The 21,404-nt window shown below is 45.1% G+C and overlaps 1 protein-coding gene across 5 annotated transcripts in view; it reads right to left on the bottom strand.

The window, feature by feature from the left end:
• XPO5 (exportin 5) overlaps positions 1–21,404 on the bottom strand; it is a 31,268-nt gene that overhangs the window by 9,471 nt on the left and 393 nt on the right. The window contains exons 2-21 of one of the 5 annotated variants that reach the window (XM_069800428.1): positions 21,153–21,274; positions 20,417–20,489; positions 19,780–19,917; positions 19,293–19,475; positions 18,232–18,273; positions 17,321–17,347; positions 16,841–17,026; positions 15,470–15,546; positions 14,386–14,485; positions 12,895–12,978; positions 12,353–12,478; positions 12,015–12,105; positions 10,784–10,912; positions 9,912–10,027; positions 8,782–8,937; positions 8,326–8,367; positions 7,641–7,748; positions 6,078–6,277; positions 5,360–5,459; positions 4,268–4,449 (exon numbers count right to left, since the gene is read on the bottom strand). In XM_069800428.1, the coding sequence (XP_069656529.1) occupies positions 4,268–4,449; positions 5,360–5,459; positions 6,078–6,277; positions 7,641–7,748; positions 8,326–8,367; positions 8,782–8,937; positions 9,912–10,027; positions 10,784–10,912; positions 12,015–12,105; positions 12,353–12,478; positions 12,895–12,978; positions 14,386–14,485; positions 15,470–15,546; positions 16,841–17,026; positions 17,321–17,347; positions 18,232–18,273; positions 19,293–19,475; positions 19,780–19,917; positions 20,417–20,489; positions 21,153–21,274 (2,282 nt within the window). The remainder of the gene's footprint in view (positions 1–4,267; positions 4,450–5,359; positions 5,460–6,077; positions 6,278–7,640; positions 7,749–8,325; positions 8,368–8,781; positions 8,938–9,911; positions 10,028–10,783; positions 10,913–12,014; positions 12,106–12,352; positions 12,479–12,894; positions 12,979–14,385; positions 14,486–15,469; positions 15,547–16,840; positions 17,027–17,320; positions 17,348–18,231; positions 18,274–19,292; positions 19,476–19,779; positions 19,918–20,416; positions 20,490–21,152; positions 21,275–21,404) is intronic. The other 4 variants (XM_069800424.1, XM_069800423.1, XM_069800425.1 and 1 more) reach the window with 4 other exon arrangements.

Raw genomic sequence — 21,404 nt, 5'->3', positions numbered from 1 at the left:
GGCTGGTTCTTGCCATCCAGGCCAAAATGGGTCCCCTCTTAGCCAGGGTACTGACACTCAGAGCTGGACTCGGCAGGGGGTGTCTCTCTCACCTACCTCTCTCCTTTGAGACCTCAGACCTCCACTCTGGGTGTCGCCAGCTGCACACAGCACAAATCCTGCAGCCTCCTCCAAAACTGCAATGCCATTGTACCTGCTGCTAGAGGTGATCAAGGGCAACTCAGTATCTCCCCCTAGAGCAGCGTTTCCCAAAGCAGGGGGGTACATGGGAATGGCTGGGGGAAGGGAGTGCAGACAGACCTCAGTATGATCTCCAGAGTCTCAGCTTTCACTCAGGTCTTAATGAGTTTTTAAATTTTTTTTTTTTTTTGGAAGGTCTATGTTCACAATCCTGGCAACCCCGATGCAGTGACATCTGCCTGAGTTTGCAGAGAGCCCAAGTTAGCTCCGAAACAGCAACTATCCCACTTCTCTCTGCAAGTGTTAAATACTTCCCTGCTCACTGCATGTGAGGAAGGCAAGTATGTAAATTTCATAAGAAAGAGCTACACAAATGACTTCTTAACAACTCATACTCTCATTCTGGGCTGGATCTAACACCATGCAACAGGCCTCAAAGGGGGCACAAGCTGGTTTTACTTTCCCAAAAGGGGCCAGGGAGCAGCCCAGCCTCCGCAAAAGTTTGGATAATGTTGTTCCACTGACTCAAAAACCTGTGCATTTCTGCTTGAGGCTATCCTGAAACTCAGCTACTAAAATAATCTCCTCTTGTATGGGTCCTGCCTGCTGCAGGCCAACATTGGCTTTGCCTCATGCTGGGCAGAAGGGCATTGGGGCAAACCCAAGGACTGTGGAAGTGCAGTGGTGAACCTTGAAATCTCACTGCTCTAACCCCAGCAGGATGGGCCAGACAGTCATATCCTGAAGCTGTGGTCATGGTCCTTAGTTGTTTCAGAGTCCTTGAAGCATTTTCTCAAGTTTGACAGTTGGGAGGGCAGATCTTCACTCACAGGCCGATCTCCACTCACAAGCCGATCTCCCTTAATTAATACTTTAGCAAGGTCCAGTGGTAACAGAGAGAAAATGGCTAATCAGCTGCTCCCCATAGGAGTTAAAAAAGCATCCAACAGCCCTCATACTTGATGAAGATGTAGCCCCTAGGCATGTTCCAGGTGAAACTCTCAGCAGTAAGCATCACTCCCAGGCATCCCACACACAGGAGAACATGGAAAAACAAAATTCAAGAGACATTTATGCTTTAGAAAAGACAAGCAAAGGATATGGCAGGACTTGGGGTATTTTCAGCGATGGTCACAGCTCTGCTGGAAAGAGCGTCTGATGCCTAGAGAGATGGGCTTGAAGGCCAGAAAATGAGTCCTTTAGGACAGTCCATGCTTGAAGAATCTTTATCCAAAGCTTGAGCTGTCTACAATGAAAATGCCTACAGCATCCATGTCTATCCAACAATTCTTTCAGCAGCATTAATGTCTTGGTAATGTCAGCATCTCATCAAGAGGAGTTCCAAAAAAGCCTTTTTCCATGCAAAGCGTTTGCTGAGTCTGACCAGTCCATCGGTAACAAAACACAAGCAAATCCACAATAAAGGTGCTGCACCAATCAGTTCATGTAGCTACTGACTCCAGAAACACACCTTTATCTAAAGGTGGCTGAAGATCATGATTTGGGTTTAAATTCAGGAAAGAACAATTTAAGCCATAAGCTAGGAAGCGACTAGATGAAATGAGGTACTGCAAAGGACGGGAGAATAATCACTCAAAAAGCTGTAAGCAGTGATTAACAAAGCAACCTCAAAATAATTCGGTAAATACAGCTACCAAGACAGAGACAAATATGCATAGGCACAGGAAGATGCCACTCAAAACTACCTTATTTTCCCTTGTTACTTGGACTCCCTCTCATTCCTCTCACCTCTCTGGTCTCACCCATGACCTACCTTCAAGGTACTTACCCTGGCAAAGACCCAATGGCTTAACAACTTTCACTGCTTCTGTCTGCAAACACAGCAGAAGAATGCCACATAATATCCAGAAAGCAGCAGACCCAACTGCTCAGCCTGCAAAACACCCTTTGTTTGCATATTGGTGCCTGACTTGGTGCTCAGTTCAGCTGCTCAGTAGGATCCATGCTGCTGCTACTTGCAGATCTGCTTACACAGTAACCAACACAATCTGTGAGGACTTCCACATCTGCTTCCTGCACAAGCACATGAGCAACACTGGACCTTGCTTATCCCCACAGAAAGCTGCCTAATGGCACAGAGCTAAGAGAAGCATCCATCCCCAAGCAGTAATGCAACTATGTTCCCGAAGGCATCCTCAACACAGGCAGCTGTCCTGCCAGCCAGCCTTCCTCATATCTCTGTACTTCACATGTGCTGACAGGCCACTACAGATCCCATATTCTCTTGAGTAATCCATATTAAAGAGGGCCTGAGGAAGCAGTACATGGAAAAGGCACTCAAAGCCAGCAAAAAACACACCAGAAGCTCCATAGCACAAGCTGCACCTTCTCCAGAAAGACATAAACATCATCAACATTTGCAACGAACAACTATGAGCTTGCAGTTGTCATACAAAGAGGCTTCTACCTCCAGCAGCAGCCAGGAAAGGTATGAGGTGGAGGATCTACTGCTCTTAATAAATCACTCATTAGTTCTTGTTGGCACATCCAGCCTTAAGAAAAGCCTGGATACCTCCGAGTGAAGTACAGGCCACTCCATGTATGTTACTACCACATGCTCAGAAAAGATTCTGGTCTGCAGGGGAGATGCTCAAACAACGCACATACATTATCTCAAAAAACAGCCAGGGAGCCTCTTCCTTTATGTAGATGGGGAAGCACTGGCAACAGAACATAGTTCATGCGTTTTCCTGGAGGTGGTAAACAAGCAGGCACAGAATTTCTGCTTCTTTACAGGTAGTGATAGTGTTTGACAATAGTTTCCTAAGCTTGTTGTAACAGACATCCCAAGTGTTTTTAATAATGCTTAAGTTCTGGCAAGAATAGCGACGGCACAAGAAAAAAGTCTGTTGCAGCCCGTTCAGACCTTGGGCAATGGTTTAGTTGGTCTCCCACAATATGGAGCATGTTCCAGGCTCTGGAAGAAATGGCATGAGGCTACCTCTACTCAGGCAACTCTACCGAACCTCTCCCAAAAGCTCATCAATAGGATCTTCAGCATTCCAGGATAAAAGGCAAAAACACTTCAAGCACAACTCCACAGCCATAACAAGATGGTTCAACCCTGCTCACTGGCCAAAGTACCACCTGCTGTGCTACATAGAGCTTTGTGATGAGAAGCACAGCTAGGGTGGGCCAAGACAGTATATGCTTGTCCTACCAGTTCAGTGTGTTGCTTCTCACTGGAAGCAGCACAGTCCTGAGCTCAGTGACTACCAAATACACCTGACTAGACAGAGTTCGAGTAATAGGGCTCCTTCCCTCACAGACCTGGGAGCTGAAAAATCTTATGTGGATCTGAAAATGCTCTTGCCCAACAGGCTCCCGCCAAGTACAGGGCCTCAAGTTTTCAAGTACATAACACGTAGAGTTATCTCACAAAATTGCCCTCTAAGCCTGGCAAAATCCTAGTATCAGCAGTTACCCTGAGACAGATTCCTCCTTTATAATTCTGGGAACTGTTATTCAGGATTCCCCTTTTCTGCCTTCTCTTGGTCCCTCCTCTGGCTGCCCCAGATGTACACAATACCAGTGACGTGCAGAGAGGCACTGCAAGGTAGCAACAGCCTGAGAGTATGCATCCACTGATTTCAATAGCAGACACTGCTTCAGGAGGCTGGTGTTCACGTTCAGCAAAACCAGCTTAATTTAACACTGAAGAGAGAACAACACAAACAGGTTGCGACGAGAGCTGGGACTGCCCTGGTGGTGACTGGAGAGGTGGCCTTGTAGCGGCTGAGGGCAGAGCAGAGATGTTAGTCGAGAAACTATTAACTGGGTGGCAGATTCATAGCAGTGGAGGTGGGGGAGGCAACCCCAGCCCAAGCTCCAATTAGCTTTGATGGACTCTTGTAGGCCAGGCCAATGAACATTCAGAAGGCTCCAGTTTCCCCAGTGCCATTCCCCACTGTGAACAGTCAGGAACAGTACTTGGGCACCTGCACCAGCCTGTGTTCCCGTTGGCTTCACTGGGAGAACATGCTCTGAGCACTCCATGTATTTATCACAGTTTGGCTTTCAGAGATTCTTAAGTCAACATAAATTATTTCAAGTCAACTTGACCCACCTTATAAGAGCAAGTAAATTGTCAAGAAGCTTCAGGACCTGCTCAGTGCAGGGATTACGGTAGATTGGACTTCCACTGGGCATGTATCCCACCAAGAATCCTCCAGCTTTCGCCTCTTCAGTTGCAGCAGGCCAACGAGCTCGTTTCACAACTCCCAGAATGGTGTACACGCAAAAGCTTATCTACAGCAAGAGACGTGGAGAGAGTGTTTCTTAGCCAGAACACAACCCGAGTAAATATGTTTTCAGAGAAATGCATCATCATCCCATCTCAAAGGGAATGCTCTACAGTGAGCCCAATCTGGTGACAGGAACAAACTCTGGTGGGTTTGCTGCCAACAAAATGCACCAAACGATCATGCTACATTCCTTCATCTTCAGTGACCCTTGGCTACGGCAGGATGGCCCAGGAACTCGCTATTAGACAAAGCATCGACGCATATGGTCTCATCAGTATGCAAGCAACCAGGTAGGTTGCCCTCTAAAAGGAAGGGTCTACATCATCAGTTCCTCATCTCCTTTATGTGATGGGACAGAGGTAGAGATCTGTGATGGCACAGTGGTCAAACTGCATTAGCCCCAAATCACAAGCACAGCTCTGTGGACTGCATTTCAGTGTCTTTTACAGACCTAAAGATAGCAACTCCATTTGCAGTCTGTCCAAGAAGTGAAGACATTTCACTAACAACTCAAACAACATGAACCTCCTTGGATGAATTTTAATTATATTCCATGCTGCAGTCTCAGCACAATGCTTCCCATACTGCCTGGCTCAAAAAGCAGAATTCACTGCACTGTATTTCCAAAAATCATGTAAACTAATTGCTTCTCCAAAACCAAACTCTGCTACACGAAGAGCAGGGAATAGTGCGCTTCACTCTGCTGAATAATCTGTTTTTGCATGGCCTACATGCTCATTACTGTAGCTTAAAGAGGCAGCCTGTTATTCTGCAGTCTGAAAAACCTACCGATCCACACCCTAAAAAAGTAGATGATCAGGAGAGATCTTGTGTGTAACCACAACAGAAATGGGGGATGGAAGGAGGCAATTCCCATCTCCGTAAGGATTGGCTCTCCTGGTAATGATACTCACTCTAGAGCGGTTCAGGCCACTAGGATCTTCCAAGACTGGATCGGCAATTTTGTTGTCTGCACCCACATAGGAGATAAAGGCTTCAGGATCTGAGAGGACTCTGGCAGCAGCAAAAGACAGCAATGGGGATTATTGTTTATACCAGGGAATTTGAGCAGAGCTTTGCACTGTCAATAAACATCTCAACAAATACAGAGCACGCTACAGAGACTAGCTAGTGCTCCACACTGTACATGGGAACATGATAAAAAGCACCAGAGACATGTGCACTCTCCAAACACCTCCAGTTCTCTTAGGCCATGGGACCTAAAAACCTTTGAATTTCTTATGAAGATAGCCCTGCTGGGAAAACTCTTGTGCGTGCTTAGCTGCCCAGGGCTGCAGCACACCTCAGCTTTAGTAAGGAGAGCTCAGCTTCCTAGCTTCTCCTGGAAATGAGCAAAGACATCTTTTATTTCTCATTTTATGCAAATGCTTTGAGCATGCTGGGAAGTGTTCCTCTATCAACTTAAACACCACTTACCTAGCAATATTCAACAAACAGCATTTAGACTCAGTTGGCAGCTTCTGAACTGCAGGAGACCACCACAATGACTGCCCAGAGTACAGGAGGTCACAAAGCAGTCCACCACCCTCATTTGGTTTGTGCATTCCCTTATTTGGCACGACATTACCTCTGCAACACCTCCAGCTCAAAGCTCAGAAAAATGACCCATACCTCTGCATCTCCGGGGAGAGCCATAAGCCAGCAACAGGAGCCATGAGCTCCTCCAGAAAAACCTTCTGCCGCTCATAGTCCTTGAACTGGTTGCTGATGAGGACGAGGGCCTCCATAAGAGCACACTTCTCCATCTGCGTCAGAAGTAGCTCATTGGAGAGCAGCTGCTTCACATGGTTGTACAACATCTCAAAGTTTGGCTAGAAAACACATCCAATGGAATAGCGTCATGCATTTGGTGTGGAGGAGGGCCACTGTGGGAGGCAGAGGTGGGGTGTACTGTACTACACAGAACAGCTGGAGAAGCATGTCTAAGTTACCTTTTCTCTACATAGCCATCTCCTCAGTCTCAAGTTTCTCCAAATGTTCAGTCTGAAAGAACTGCTTTACTTCCCTACCCCTCTATCATCATCCTGCATCCCGTTTAGTCTCCAGAATGACTGAAAGAAGCAGAGGAATCTCTCTCTTCTAGGCAGCCATATCCCCTACAGCAGTGTCACACCTCAAAGTAGTTCTGGTGCTTTTATTTGCTCACAGAAAGTACCTCACTCCTTTGGCTCTCAGGTGCCAGACTTAGGACTCTTCCTCCTCTTTGCTCACAACTAGGTTAATAACGATTCATACAGTTATCACTATCTCCACAGGAATAGCTGAGTTTCTTCCCTACCCACTCTAGTGGTAACCATGTCTTCCTGCTACTTTGTATAAGCATTAGCAATCATCCTCTTCAGCAAAGTCATCTGAACATATTTTGGGGCAGCTCTGGGCCCTTGGCTCTTCCTGTGAGGATGTTTCACTGGCCATGGGAAAGAGGGAGCTGTAGTTAAAGGACCAGTAGAGTGAGACAAAGACCAACCCACTAGTTCTTAGCAGCTATTGCAGAATGCAGACTGGAACCCCTAAATTACCTTAATTAGCATCCTGAAAAAAAGTCTTTGTTTAAACTAGCAATGTCCTATGGTGCTCCCATAATCCTAGAGCCACTGCACACAACACCACTGAAGAACGGAGTTCAGAGCTACACATGTTGCATGCAGGCTGTTTAGTTCAGCAAAACCAAACAAAACACTGGCTCATGGATTTTAAACATGTTTGTTTTTTCTAGTCTCCTCAAGCTAATCCAGAAAACAAATACTCTCCTCTTGCTCCTACATTCTGTTAAGGAATAGAAGTCTGGAGATTAGTCATTGCTAGTGTCTTCAGCTAAGGAATCGATTGAGACCACAAATGACAAAATGGAAATTCAGCAAAAGTGCCCATAAAATTAATCTAGTGTGGCTTGTATCCTCCTCCTCATCCCTTTTGCATTTAACTCATCACCTTCTCATTTAATTCATTACTTTACAATTCAACTCTTCAGACAGAAAAAATTTTTTTTGGAGGGGTTGGGCGGGTGGCAGGGCATGGGAAGAAGGGAGGCGCAGGGAATAAAACACTTTGCCATTTGCATGGAAGGAATGTTTCTTGGAAGAATAACAGAATGTAACCAAGGAAGCTGAAGATCCCACAAAATCCAGCTGAAATTGAGGCAAGACTCTTCATAATAGAGTTGCATTTACATACCAGGACAAGCTGAGGGTAATCCCGACACATCTTTATGATTGAGGAGCATGCATGCCTTCTCACATTCTTCACTGCTCGAGTTCTAGGAGCCTGGACAGACACAACAAACTTCAATGCAACAAAACAAAAGTTCAGACAAATGCAGGGTATCTTCATGAGACAAATGCATTACATGCAGTTTTCTGCACTGTTGAGTACAGATCAAAAAAGCATTTCCACACACCCCCACCCCAAACAATCATGCAACAACGAAATTTCCTCTGGAGCAGGAGCCAACTCAAGAAGCCCATGTTTAAACAAGCTGTACCCCAGGAGCAAGGATATCACGGATCTCACTGTATCAAGACTCCAAGCACTCCCTAGGTGGCTGGCAGCTTTACAGCCATCCTTCACAGCCACATATACCAACTACTGAAGCATACCGACAGCTAATGAAGGGATTTCACTCTCAGGAAGGTCAGCATAGACCAGGGGACTAAGTGCACTGGCCTTAGACCATACCTGTGGCCTTCTAAGTTCATGAGCCAAAGCTTCTCAGGCTATGTCAACCAAGAAGAGATCAGTTGTATCTAGACTTCCCAGCCCTTTCCAGGAGCACGACTATACTTGAGAAGCCTACTACAGCAGAGTATTTACAATTTGATCCAACTGTTATAGCTCATAGTAGATAATAATTCAGACATACCTTACTTTCTTCTATAACTTCAAAGGTAACTGAAGCAAACAGCTGTGAGAAAAGGGAGGAAAAATCCAAAAACTCGCATCATTTGTTAATATCTAGCACTCATGCGTGTTTTGAGCTCAAGGAATAGATATATGTCTTTAGTGCAATCTCGCTAAAGTCAGTGAAGAACCCTTGACTAATTGAAAGATGAATCATCAGCACAGCAAGGCCTTGAAACAAAATATGGTGTTTACTGATCAGAACGTGCACTTAATGTTAAGATTAAAGGCTAGGAACTGCAAAAATTCTGTTATTCGACATTGTTTCTTCTTGAACAAGACTCGGTCTCTGTTTTTCCCATCCTTAACATGAAGGATAGTCCTTCCCTGACTAGGAGGATTAACTGTTGCAGTTTAGTACAAGGGCCTTGCACCACAAAAAGTCTACCTCATTTTAGCATGGTCTGCAAGTACCTACCTTGGAAAGTACTTGCGGTAGGTATTCTGGTCGGTAAGTGACAAATGGGAAGAGAGCAGACACATTGGTGAGCACACAGGACAGGATGAGAGGATCCTTTGTTTCAAAATTAAGGACAAGCTGCAGCAGATCTATGCCATCGTTCACGGGGATTTCCTACAAAGGCAGCAACGGGAAAGAAGAAGGAAAGAAAAAAGGAGACAACACTCAGTACTTCAGCCTGTAGCACACATACTACGACTCCTAGAGCTAGGCCTTGGAGCTGCTGCTATCACATCAGGCCTCTCAGCTGAACACAGCTGTTCCCAAAACAGAAAGAAAAGCAGTAGAAACCTCAGTTTAACTGTGTGCAACGTGCACTTGCTGAGGGAAAAAGGACAGCAGCATTGCAACTGTTCGTAGGGCAGTCGAGATGTCAGTCTCAAGCCCCCATACTATTGCTTGCACCTCCCGGAAAGGCAAATCTCCTCTCTCTCAGTTTGGCTCCCAATTCTGATCTTGACTCTGTCCAACAGATTCCATGCTCAACCGACGATATCAACCCATATAATTATTTTACTGTGATTAGAATGATGAACTAAAGTGCATGAACAGCCTAATCTAATACAAAAATCAAGTCAGTCTACATCAGACTGAGAAAAAAAATGCTTTTCTTCTGATTCACCTGCTGTTGAACAAAAAGCAGAAAGAAACTGCTTCTGATCTCCTACTCCCTGAGCATGACTTTCTCTCATTTAGTTAGTAGATAAAAAAAAATAAAATTAAATTTAAAAAAAAAATCTAATCAGGGGATTACTAAAAAGAATAAACTTAGGAAATTTCCACTTAAGCAGTCCTATTCTCCTCTAGCAACGCACTATATTAAAGCATGCCACCTGAGCGCTCTCCTGTGACTTCTCATGGCATAGTATCCAGAACCAAGACATGCCTGAGAGTAAGCCAGTATGAGTTTGGTCCCATCTAAAGAAGGGTCAGTACTCCTCATGAGAACCACTAACCAAACAATGTGGGGTTTTGCATGGAGGTAACCAGTTACTACAAACTTTTCAAGGACAACATAACTGAAGAAACCCACTCATGTCAACCCAGAACAAGCCAGGAGAGCAGGCAAGAGCATCTGATACACATACATCTTTATCCAGGGTTCGAAACATTTGGCTGATGACGCTCTCTGAGAAGAAGGTCATGGCATCCCACTGCACAAAGGATGGAGAGAAGATGGAGCAGAGACCTTCGCCTGTTTTAGCTGAAAGGAAGAGAAGAGTGGAGCTCTCACCATGCTCCTCCCCGCATGCACAACAGCAGGGTGATAAGCTCCTGCACTGCAACATCTTAGCACTCACAAGTATTTTGGTCACACAGCTCTCCCTGCAGATGCCTGGCAGGGATGCACTGGGAGCAATTAAGGTACTCCAGTGTGATTTGCCTCATTCAAGTGAAGGCTCCTGAGACATAAGTCTGACCTTTGAGATACTATAGGGAGCAACACCAACAAATCACAGAAGAGAAAAGAAAAGAAGGGAGACCACATGCTCAGACTCAGCACTGCAGCAAGACTGCCCTCAGTGTGACTTTGCAGAGCACCAAGTGGCCTTCCCTTCACAGGAGGAAAGCAAGGTGACTGACAGAGGGATTTGCCAGACAGGCAGAACTTCCCTGGACAAAAATAATCAATATGTTACAGATCTAATAAGGCCCAAATAATTGTAAAATTGTTTCAGAGGGACAGCTGCACCTGTTTTGCAGGGAGATTTTGGGAAGGGAAGGGAGGAGCCAGGGACTTTACATTAGCTATTCCATAGGTAGACTGCAAAGGGTTAAATTTGGGGTGGGGTGGGGTTGATTTGATTTTGCTTTTAACTTGCAAAGACCTTAAAAGCCTGAAAACCTAGTGTTGAGCCTTGGCTCACCCTTGAGAAAAAAAAAAAGGCAAAGAAATTTCTTCTTGGCTTGAATTAAGAAACAAATCCCACATCCCTATTTTTTTTTTCAGGTAACTTACAGTTCATGGGTCCAGTATCAACAGGAGATGTGAGTTGGTACTTCAGCCATTCACCAGCCATTTGGAAGCCAGTTTGAGGGTCCAGACGACAAGCCATCCTCATCACCTCTCCTTGCTGGGCTCGGAAAGCTGCAGTGAAAAATCGGACACTGTGCAAGAAGCTGATGCTGCAAATGCTCCCTTCCCCAAAGCTCACCTGCATCTTTGCAGACCTGGGAACATTATGGACTGTTGCTCTGGCAAGAGCTGTGTAGTAAGCTCATATACAGTCAGTAAACTAGGTGTAACAGGATAGGCAGTTTTTGAAGCAATTTAAATGGACTAAAAAATGATGGATTAACATAAAAAGAAGTGCAATTAAAATGCAATATCAATTATGAAAATCTATGCTAAACCCAGATTTACTAGAATTAAGCCTCTATTTTTCATTTAAAAATTTCTTCAAACTATGCATGTTTGCTGCTTACAAACCACCTTGAGACAGGAAAAGAGCATTAGATAACTACCACTTCCTTCAGCTAAACACACTTTTTCTAGATTGTTCAACTTAACCCAGTTCAGATTCTAGGCTGACAAACTAATGTGAACTCATAAAACCCAAAGAAGCCCAGTTTTCAATTTCAAAGATATTAAAAGCGAAGTACAGAACAGGAATTTCATTTGTTCCAAAATATTCAAGTACACGACCACACAAAAGAATAATCTCTGCTGACTACAGACGCCACTTGCATTGTTTAAAAAAGTTGTTTTATCAAGTAATTTTATTTTGTGTTTCAAAATTAATTATGATTAAATTTAGCTATTTTAATTGCTTAACTCTAACTATTGGTGCTGAACCAGAAGCTTCTTAGCAGGGCCAAGACAGATTTTCTTTCTGGAATGACATTTAAAGTCTTTTGTAAGCTGCCTTCCTCTCCTAAACTGAGCAGGACTCCAGGCTGTTTCATTTCCTCCTCTAGGTGACAAAGAGGCGCATTTTCTTTGACAGTAGGTAGCAAATGCTACTAGGCCACCTACCTGGCTAGCAAGCAAAATAATAGCAAGTAGTAAGTAAAATGAAACACCTGAGCTGCTACAGGAAAACCCTAGATTAATTTAACTCCATGATCCAGGCTGAAAGAGTCAAGACACAAATGGAAGCTGCCAAGCCAACATGGTAGGCTCCAAGCTCCGCCAGCAACTGAAAGTAAGAGGGAAGGTACAGACAACAGCATCCACACAGGCAACTTACAGTTGAAGAAGGCATTGAAGTCCTCATCGCTGTCAAAATCAAAGCGGGAGTATTCACAACTGGGGCTGTCTGTTTTAGAGGGAAAGCCCACCTGCAGACAGAGCAGACAAGGTCAGGAAGGAAGAGAAGTCACCCATCACAGCTAACAGCAGCTTCAAGGAGATGAAGACTGAAGGCAAGGAGCAGACAGTAAAATGTTGAGACAGAGCTGTTTACTCAGTGGCCTGGAGATCATGCCTCTGGCAGGCACGATAAAAATGTAGTTTCTCCCCCATGATCCACAGGTGACGTTCACCTAGGCACCTTCGCAAACCTATCTGGCCGCAGTTCCCACATACCTTCACTAGGTTTGTCATAGATGCACGGAGATACTTGGGAATCATAGCCAGCAACAAGGGGTCACGAGACAGAACTTCATGCCGAAAGAGGGCTCCCCATGTGATCTGGGTGGAGGAGCGCAGAAACTGGGGGGAGAAGAGCAAAAAGAGGAAAACAGAGAAGGATTTCAGTGCTGGAATCTCCACTACTAACATTAAGTGTTGCTATCAGAAGGCAATAGCAAATTACACTGACTATTTGGCTGAGGCCAAGGCACCTTGCATGCACAACCCAAACTTCAGAACGCCAAAAGTCTCTAAGTAAATACTAGGGCTGATTGCAAATTCTGCACCTTCTACTCAGCACCTCTGTGTCAGGCACTGTTCCTAATGGGGTGGTAATGGAGGAGAAACCACTCTGCCTTCCAGATGTTCAGCTGAAGAAGAGAGCCTGGAGAGCAGTATTTGGCAGCTGAAGTTCTGCAGTCTTCTATAGGTTAGCTCAATTATGCATTCACACATTCTTGCACAGACATACACGAGACTTTCAGCCCTTTACATACCTGGCTGGGATGGGTTGTGAAGGCTAAAAATGAGTCAAGGTATTTTCCAAAGTTGGCTGGTGTTTCCACATCAGAATCTGAGCCCTATTAGGAAGACAAACAATTTCAGACAAAATAGTAACTCTATGTCAGGCTGGGCTCACAAGTGGTATGTCTCTGGGTAAAACAGGAGCACTACATACAAGGCTATAGATGGTAAAGGAGCAGAGAAAAAAAAACACCAAACAACTGTGATTTTTTCTGAAACCAGTATAGTCTGAGGAGTAGCAAGTTCTGCTGACCAGCCTGGGGGTGCTGGAGACAACACCACCCTCATTCAAGAGAAAAGTGTGACTTCTCAGATAGAGTCACAATTTTGCTCCTATTGGGTCAAGCCCACCCAGCAGGACCAAAGTGGAGCAATATGCAACTGTAGACTGCAGAATTTCACAAGCAAACACACCCAGATGATTTCACTTCCATTCCTCCAAATGTTTCCTGCATTTAATGTATGGACATCTCTTATGAATAACTTTCTGGGAAGTTTGTCAGGAAAATAAGTTTTGCCCGGAGCCACAAATTCAAGGTTTTGCTGCTCCTCACTAACCATATGACCTAGCACCCTCAAGATCCCTGTTCTGGAGCTGTACAGCTCAGTGCTGCCTCTCCTGAGTGAACTTGGACATGAGGACTTAAATCCCCATCTCATTACTTCATTACGGACTAATGGCTCCCACTGCCTAACAGCAAGTGAAGTCTCTGAAAGTAGTGACACACCCTTTGTTTACTGTCCATTCTTTTTAAGGATAAATTCTGAGAGGGGTTTTTTTTTTCTTTCCCTCCCTGTGAGAATTTACTTTGCTCTATCACTTGCACAGGCTGGCTGCCTCAGTCTCCCCACAAACAGCATCTCTCAACAAGCCTGCCTTCTTTACTGTAGAAGCACTGTGCTGAATGAAGGGAGCAGGAATTCAGCAACCAGCATGGCATGCAACATATCAATGTGCATCTTCATCTCAACATTGACACAAAACAGCAGAAAGATGAGCAGCAGAAACAAAACCTGTTTCTTCCTTCAGCTTGAGAGAACCTTGGTGGAAGAACAAACAGGTATACTCTTTCGAGTTATTTTTAATAGGGAAATTTAAAAGGCTTCCAACACAAGAGTAATTTCCTAGAGTAGTTTTTCTGTAGCAGTAGACAGCAAGAAACTTTACCAATTTTCAGTGAAGCTTCAGCGTTTTACAGAGGTTATAGGAGGTGAATCTTGATGACAGCAGAGGCCTTGAATCAGTCAGGGTCTCTCTATTCTACATTCCCATGACTTGGCAGGATACAGTTATCCCACTTGCAAGCAGAGCCATTTCTGTCTTTTCCAGATATGTGACGAGAACCCCACAGCTACCAAATGTACAGACAGAACCCTGGTCCTACCTTAGGTCAGGGTTGCCTCACCCCCAGCCCTAAAAACTAGCCTTGCCAGGGTTGCTGTCGGTATTAGTAGAGACTTACTAGCAACGCACACAGCTGGCTGCCCAATGCACACAAAACTTGGCAAAGTCTCTTCAAGAAAACATAGTGCTTCTCCACCAGGCCTTCTCCATCTGCTGTCCTGGGAATGAGGGGAGGGGGAAAAACAGGATCACAGTTACTCACACTGTAGGTAACAGGCACACTGCTATCTATCTTGTAGATAAAAAGAGGACTAGGGCAATTTGATTTTACTGTGGTGGGATTTTCTTTACTATTATCAAGACGTACTGCTTTATTGTGTCCTGGTTTCAGCTGGGATAGAGTTAACTGTCTTCCTAGTAGCTGGTACAGTGCTGTATTTTGAGTTCAGTATGTGAAGAATGTTGATAACACTGATGTTTTCAGTTGTTGCTCAGTAGTGTTTAGACTATGGTCAAGGATTTTTCAGCTTCTCATGCCCAGCCAGGGCACCTGACCCAAACTGGCCAACAGTGTATTCCATACCATGTGATGTCCCGTCTCGTTTAGGAACTGGGAAGTGGGGGGCAGGGATTCGCCGCTCGGGGACTGGCTGGGTGTCGGTCGGCGGGTGGTGAGCAATTGCCCTGCGCATCATTTGTACATTCCAATCCTTTTATTACTACTGTTGTCATTTTATTAGTGTTATCATTATCATTATTAGTTTCTTCTTTTCTGTTCTATTAAATCATTCTTATCTCAACCCAGGAGTTTTACTTCTTTTCCTGATTTTCTCCCCCATCCCACTGGATGGGGGGGGAGTGAGTGAGCGGCTGCGTGGTGCTTAGTTGCTGGCTGGGGTTAAACCACGACAATTGGCATCTAAAACCTCTGAAACTGCCTCTCTGAAAGAGTCCCCCTGATCAGTTTCAGGCTAAAAGAGACAGCTGGGGAAGCAGTGACATTTACACTACTTTTGTCCTTCAATTATGAGATTTAAAAAACTTGCAGTTTCTCAGGTTTTGCAGAAGAAATGGTGTTTTTATTCTCTCCTAACCCAGTCCCAGCTTCCTGCAGTTAAGCAGCAATATCTTTTGCAAATCACGTCTACAAAGCCATTTGTATGCAGTTTTGCATGAAACTACAGCAGCAGGATGGTACTCACTGGGCAGCAGAGAGAATGTAGTGCATGGCAACGTCTCCAAACAAGACCATCAGAGGCTTCCGATCCTCCAGCTTACCCTACGTGTAAAATACACCAACCACCTCAGTTAGAACATAACTATTTATTCCCACCTACATAACTCTTTATTCCCATCTGCAAGTGAAATAGGGAGATCCCCAGTTATCCTTCCATCTGGGGAGGGGCTTACAGTCCACAAATGATTTCAGTAAAAACTTGCCAAAAAAATCTAAGGTATTCCTGATCTCAAGAAATTTCCCCAAGCAATCCCACCACAGGAACTTTAAACTGAAATAATGATCCTGAAACTTTAACTCTTCTTCACAGCAGACTGGCTAGTTACTTAAAGGCAGCTGATAAACACTCAGCCTTGACACTAAGCTGCTTGTGAACATATGGGTCAAATCACCTGTTTAGATCCTGCTGTTATTTCTCTGAGCTGCCAGATGACACAGCTGGTGACAATATTTCCCACTTCACAGTCATAGAAAGTGGATGAAAAAAAAGTCAGTGGGAACCTCCAACTTGGGGATCTCCAAAACTGCGAGGAGAGGCAAGCACAGAAGTTGGACAGGGTTCCAACAGTTGCTGTATGTATTGTGCTGACATGACATTCACACTAAATATCATTACCATAAGCAGCCAAATTTGAATTTTGTTTCTTAAATAAAAGGGCAAAGATATCATTGCTCAATCTGAAGATTATATAGGAGAATAGGAGTGTCCTGGTTTGGGCTGGAATAGAGTTAATTTTCTTCGTAGTAGCTTGTATAGTGTCATGTTTTGTGTTCAGTATGAGAAGAATGTTGATAACTGATGTTTTCAGTTGTTGCTAAGTAATGTTTAGACCAAGTCAAGGATTTTTCAGCTTCTCATGCCCAGCCAGCAAGAAGGCTGGAGGGGCACAAGAAGCTGGGAGGGGACACAGCCAGGACAGCTGACCCAAACTGGCCAAAGGGGTATTCCATACCATGTGACGTCATGCCTAGTATATAAACTGGGGGGAGTTGGCCTGGAGGGGATAGCTGCTCGGGAACTAACTGGGTGTCAGTCGGCAAGTGGCGAGCAATTGCATTATGCATCACTTGTTTTGTATATTCCAAACCTTTTATTATTATTATTGTCATTTTAGTATTGTTATTACTATAATTTTTAGTTTCTTCCTTTCTGTTCTATTAAACTGTCCTTATCTCAACCCACTAGTTTTACTTTTTTTCTGATTCTCTCCCCCATCCCACTGGGTCGAGAGGGGAGTGAGTGAGTGGCTGCATGGTGCTTACTTGCTGGCTGGGATTAAACCATGACAAGGAGAAAACAAAGGGGAGCCAGAGAAGCTGAGGAGGAAGAACTCACCTTCCTGCTGACAGCAATCAGGAGACACTCTGCCGCTCCTATTTGGAGCTCAGGCTCATTTAGGAGCAGACACAACATCTCCAAGAGCTTGCAGTTGTCTGCTGTGATGTGGCTCAGGGCCACCCAGTCAATGTAGCCAGCCAAGGTGTTGAGTGCTGCTATTCCCACACGGCAATTCGCCTGGGCCTGCGAACAGAGAGGATGCAAAAGGTCAGAACCAGAAAGAAACAGCAATTCCTATCTAAAGCTGTCCACTCCCTGGAATAACAGTACCAGGAACCACAGTGAGAGAGAGACTTGGACCCTTCTGCTGCCACCCCTCACTTCTCCCTTTTCGAGGACTTTGTATTATGGGTGAACAAATCCATCTGTAAATGAGAACTGCAGGCAATAGACTCCAAAGCCTGGGAAATGCCTACTTCTAAGCAATCTTGGTCTTAAGAATGACTAATGCACTAACTCCCACATAGCTCCACTCACCTTTGGCTCCTGAGCCAGATCAGTCTTCTGAAAAAGAAGACAAGAGATAGTAAGTGAGCAGCTACAGCACACACTTCCACCCAGCCACTGCTGGACAGGCTTATTCTCAAGAACGCAGCCAGAAGCAGCTTCACAGAATGGCTCCCTAGTGAAAGCGGCTGCAACACAGTCTCCTGCTCAAGACATTGCTGCAGCCATCATAACTACCTCTGCAGCCCCCTGGCAGGTAAGACAACAGGACTTTGAATTGCAAGTTAAGCCACAATTTCCTTCTCATCCAAAAGATGACACTCCAGTCAGCAGGCACCAGGGAGAGAGGGGACAAGAAGGAAAGGCATTTCAGTGCTTCCTGGAAGCTTCCAGGGAAGAAACTTTTGACCTTTTACAGCATCTTACATCCAAAAGCCAGAGACTCTAAAAGATGCTGGTGGCTTTTATGTACTGAGATTGATGTCTGAAAGGGTCAATGATTTGTCCATGGTCAGAAAGGCAGCTGGGTAGAGCTGGGGCAAAAGCTTACAGCCTGACTCCCAGTTCCACACACTTAACAGCAGCAATGCACTGCTTGCACCATCTTTTTGACTAACACAAATGAGTCCCTCAAACACTCAGGTTTGATTAGTTTTTCAGATGCAAAGACACCACAAGCATTCCTTTCTGCTGCAAGGTTTCAGTTTGGAAACTCGGTCTATCAATGTATTCAGTGCAATGGTTTTAAGTTAATCTGGTTGTGTCCCAAACATTTAACAACCAAGCCACCATACCAGAACTGCATATTTATAAGCACTGCAGATTATTATGGTCTTGGGGAACTGTCCATCATCTTGCCCGGTCTCAGTGTGCAGACAGGTAACTGAACACCCAACCCTCAGAATTTACCCTGTGCACAAACATCCCGAAGATCTGCTAACCTGTGGAGTGGTGAGGGCTTCTTGTTCCTGGGGTGCTCCAACCTTGCCAATCAGAAAGATTCCACTGTTAGCAGAAGCAGCCACACTTCAGAGCCTCAAGCATTGCAATTCAAACCTTACCTGGAAATGCATTTCAACCAGACTACAAAATGCACCAGGGTCTCCCACCCACCACCATGAACTGCACAGAGAACTGTCTGCTCTACAGGTGGATTTCTTCAGCTTGTCAGTGCATCAGGAAAATGAATAAAAGTCAGGTAGGAGATGGCTTTTCATTGCCTCCCAGTTTCACATTTAGTGTAACTCTGGATTTTAATTCACAGAAAAAAAGATCAAGAGATACACCTAAGTAGCTTATTTCTAGATTGGTTTCTCAATTGTGCTTCACTGTCAAATCCACTTCCTTCTCAAAGGAACAGAATGGTGTAGAGACTTGCCTTCACCGTCCATCTTGAATACCTGCACATCTCTGACTCTAGATAAGAATTCAGGAAAGAAGTCTCTTTACACAAAAAAGAAGAGCATTCCTCACCACAACTTGACAAAAAAGGGCTTCCTAACCTGAGCTCTTGGAGAAAAGGACCAGAGAAGCCCAGATGCAACGCTGAGACATCAAAAACTCATGTATTTTTTTGGTGCCTCACCACAAAGACACCACTGCAGCATAAGAGAGCAGATGTGAGCCCAGGACGGCACCACTTTACCAGTGTGTTACACAAACTACCTCAAATCTACCCATTTCTGCCACAACCACGCCTTCATTTTGCTAAGCCACATACCCCTACTGTCAGTGGAGCATTCCAACAGTATGGATGAGACACGCATCCGCTCAAGCCATTTAGACTAGCAAACCCAGACTACCAACACTAACCCTGTCAACCTTGTGTGTTTAGTCTCTCTGATCAGCACTGGCTTCCTAGGCCACAGCAGACCCCTACCTCACAGCGACAGCAACGGATTTCAGACAGTTTCTGCAATTGCTTCCCTGACAACTTGCGAGTTGTATCCCATTTCCTAAACACCTCCAGCACTGACTGAACTCAAGGAAAGGAGACTCTTACCATGCGTCTGTACTTGTTAACGTTCTGCTGCAGGGTAGTTAGTAGGAAGCTGAAGATCTTTTCCATGTTCTGGGTGAGGGTTTGCTGAATATCTCGTCGCCGCTGGGTAGGCAGAGTTTGAAAAGTCACCACATCCTCTGCCAAACGTAGGAGGATGAACATCACCAGTTCCGTCTGAGTTTCCTGATGTCCCCAAATGAAATACACTCCATCAGCATGTTAAAATCTCTAGAAATTAGCTCAGAGATGTAGAGAGAAAGTGAGCATGCATGAAGATACAAGTCACACCTTGGGAAAACAGTACAGGAGGACAGCCCTCTCTCTGCTAAAATAATCTCCTGGAATAACTTAATCTTACATGGATTTTTGAGTCCATCATCAGCCTGTCTCACCTGACCATGAGTGAGTTAGGCTTTCCTCAGGATGATGGAAGACTGAAACCCATACTATGAGCAAGCAGAAGAGAACAGACAGGTGTGTTTCATACCCCTTGCTTGGAGAGTGTATCCAGCTCCTTTAGCATGTCAGGCCAGTGCTGAGGCCATTCACGCTTGATCATCTCCACCACGATGCGAGACAGAACATCTTTAATGTGACTTTCCTCCTCCAGAATACTTTGAGTTCCCTGTGATAGAAGAGGGGCAGAGTTATACAAAACAGCAAACACCAGATATTTATAACTCTGACCTGGGAACCACACAAAATAAAAACAACAAAACAAAACACAACATTGAGCAGCTCTTCATCCCAGCTACCCTGGATGACACTCCTACCCTCCCAAGCACCCATAGCTAGCGAATGTGGGGAACCAAAAGGATTTTCCTCAAAAGAAGGTCACTTGGTCACGAGAGCAATCACAATGATAAAGAAAACACAACTAAGATAATGAATGTAGTGTTCTTGCAAAGGATAAGAACAAACTTATTTACCGAATTTCCTCCTAAAAAAAGAAAAAGTACCTTATATATGTTATACAAGCCTCACAAATTCCTGCCATGTCAGGTGACATGGTTATTGACCTGACTACAAGACAGAGAATAGCACTATTTCCTTTCGCTCCCACTTTCTATCTCCAAGTGAGAGAATCATATTTCAGAGAACAGTCTGGAGTAGAAGGTACTTACACTGGATATGAGGCCCATGACGTTGTTCTTTAGATAAACTTTTTCTAAACGAGGCATATTGTTCCAGCGGAACCTGTTCAAAAGAGTTTTTAAAAAAAAAAAAAGAAAAAGAGAAACAAAACGTACACCAAGTCAAAACCTTTATAAAGAACTCTGACATGGTTCTCAATGAACCATCGCTTCTTTACCTAAGCTAGAGAGAGACACTACAGCTCACTGACTCTGCCAGTGCCCAATCCCTTAATGAAAAGGCTGAGTGAGTTAAAACCGCTGCTGGCAAATAGGCATGCACCACTGAGGTCAACAAACATGAGAAGCAGCAGCAAAAGCACAAAGCATCAGGTCTGTAGAGGCGGCAGAGAGAGGAATCTCAGAACTGAACTAATACAAAGCCTCTTTGTTAGCATGAGGCTAATGACATAGAATGCCGCAAAGACCTACTGGTAGCCCTGCGTGCTTATTTACGTCTTGCGACATCAACATATCTTAGAGCTCGGTGAACTAACCTGCCCGAAAGCCATTTTCTCCTCCCCTTCTTTCACAGAGGAGGAAAGAAACAGAGCAGGACAGCAACTGTCCTCTGCTGCATGCAGAACAGACTCTCTGTGTCCTCAAAGTGCCTCCCTGAGGCGGGAGGTGCCGGAATGAGAGCAGAGCCCACCCCAGTGGCTGTGTGGCAGCGGGCTGGCACCCTTCCCCAGCGCAGGGGCGCGGGCGGCAGGGCGAGCTGCCTTACTTGACCACATGCTCCAGGATCTGCAGGCCGAAGTGCCGGACGATGGCCGTCTGCGTCTTCTCCGCTAGCTTCAGCCCACAGGGCACGCAGATGGGACACTTCTCCTTGAACTCCTCGCAGAACTGGGAAAGGACCGGGGGACACGCACACTTAAAACACAGGAGCGAGCACGGGGCGGCCGGTAATTGGGGCGGGGGGGGGGGCACCCCCAACCCCTCGGGGAGCACGCCGGGCGGGGGGGCCGCCCGACCC

This window comes from Haliaeetus albicilla, chromosome 13 (assembly GCF_947461875.1).
Source record: "Haliaeetus albicilla chromosome 13, bHalAlb1.1, whole genome shotgun sequence".
Classification (NCBI taxonomy): Eukaryota; Metazoa; Chordata; class Aves; order Accipitriformes; family Accipitridae; genus Haliaeetus; species Haliaeetus albicilla.
Note: the sequence above shows the minus strand (reverse complement) of the source record. Positions and strands in the feature narration are given on the sequence as shown.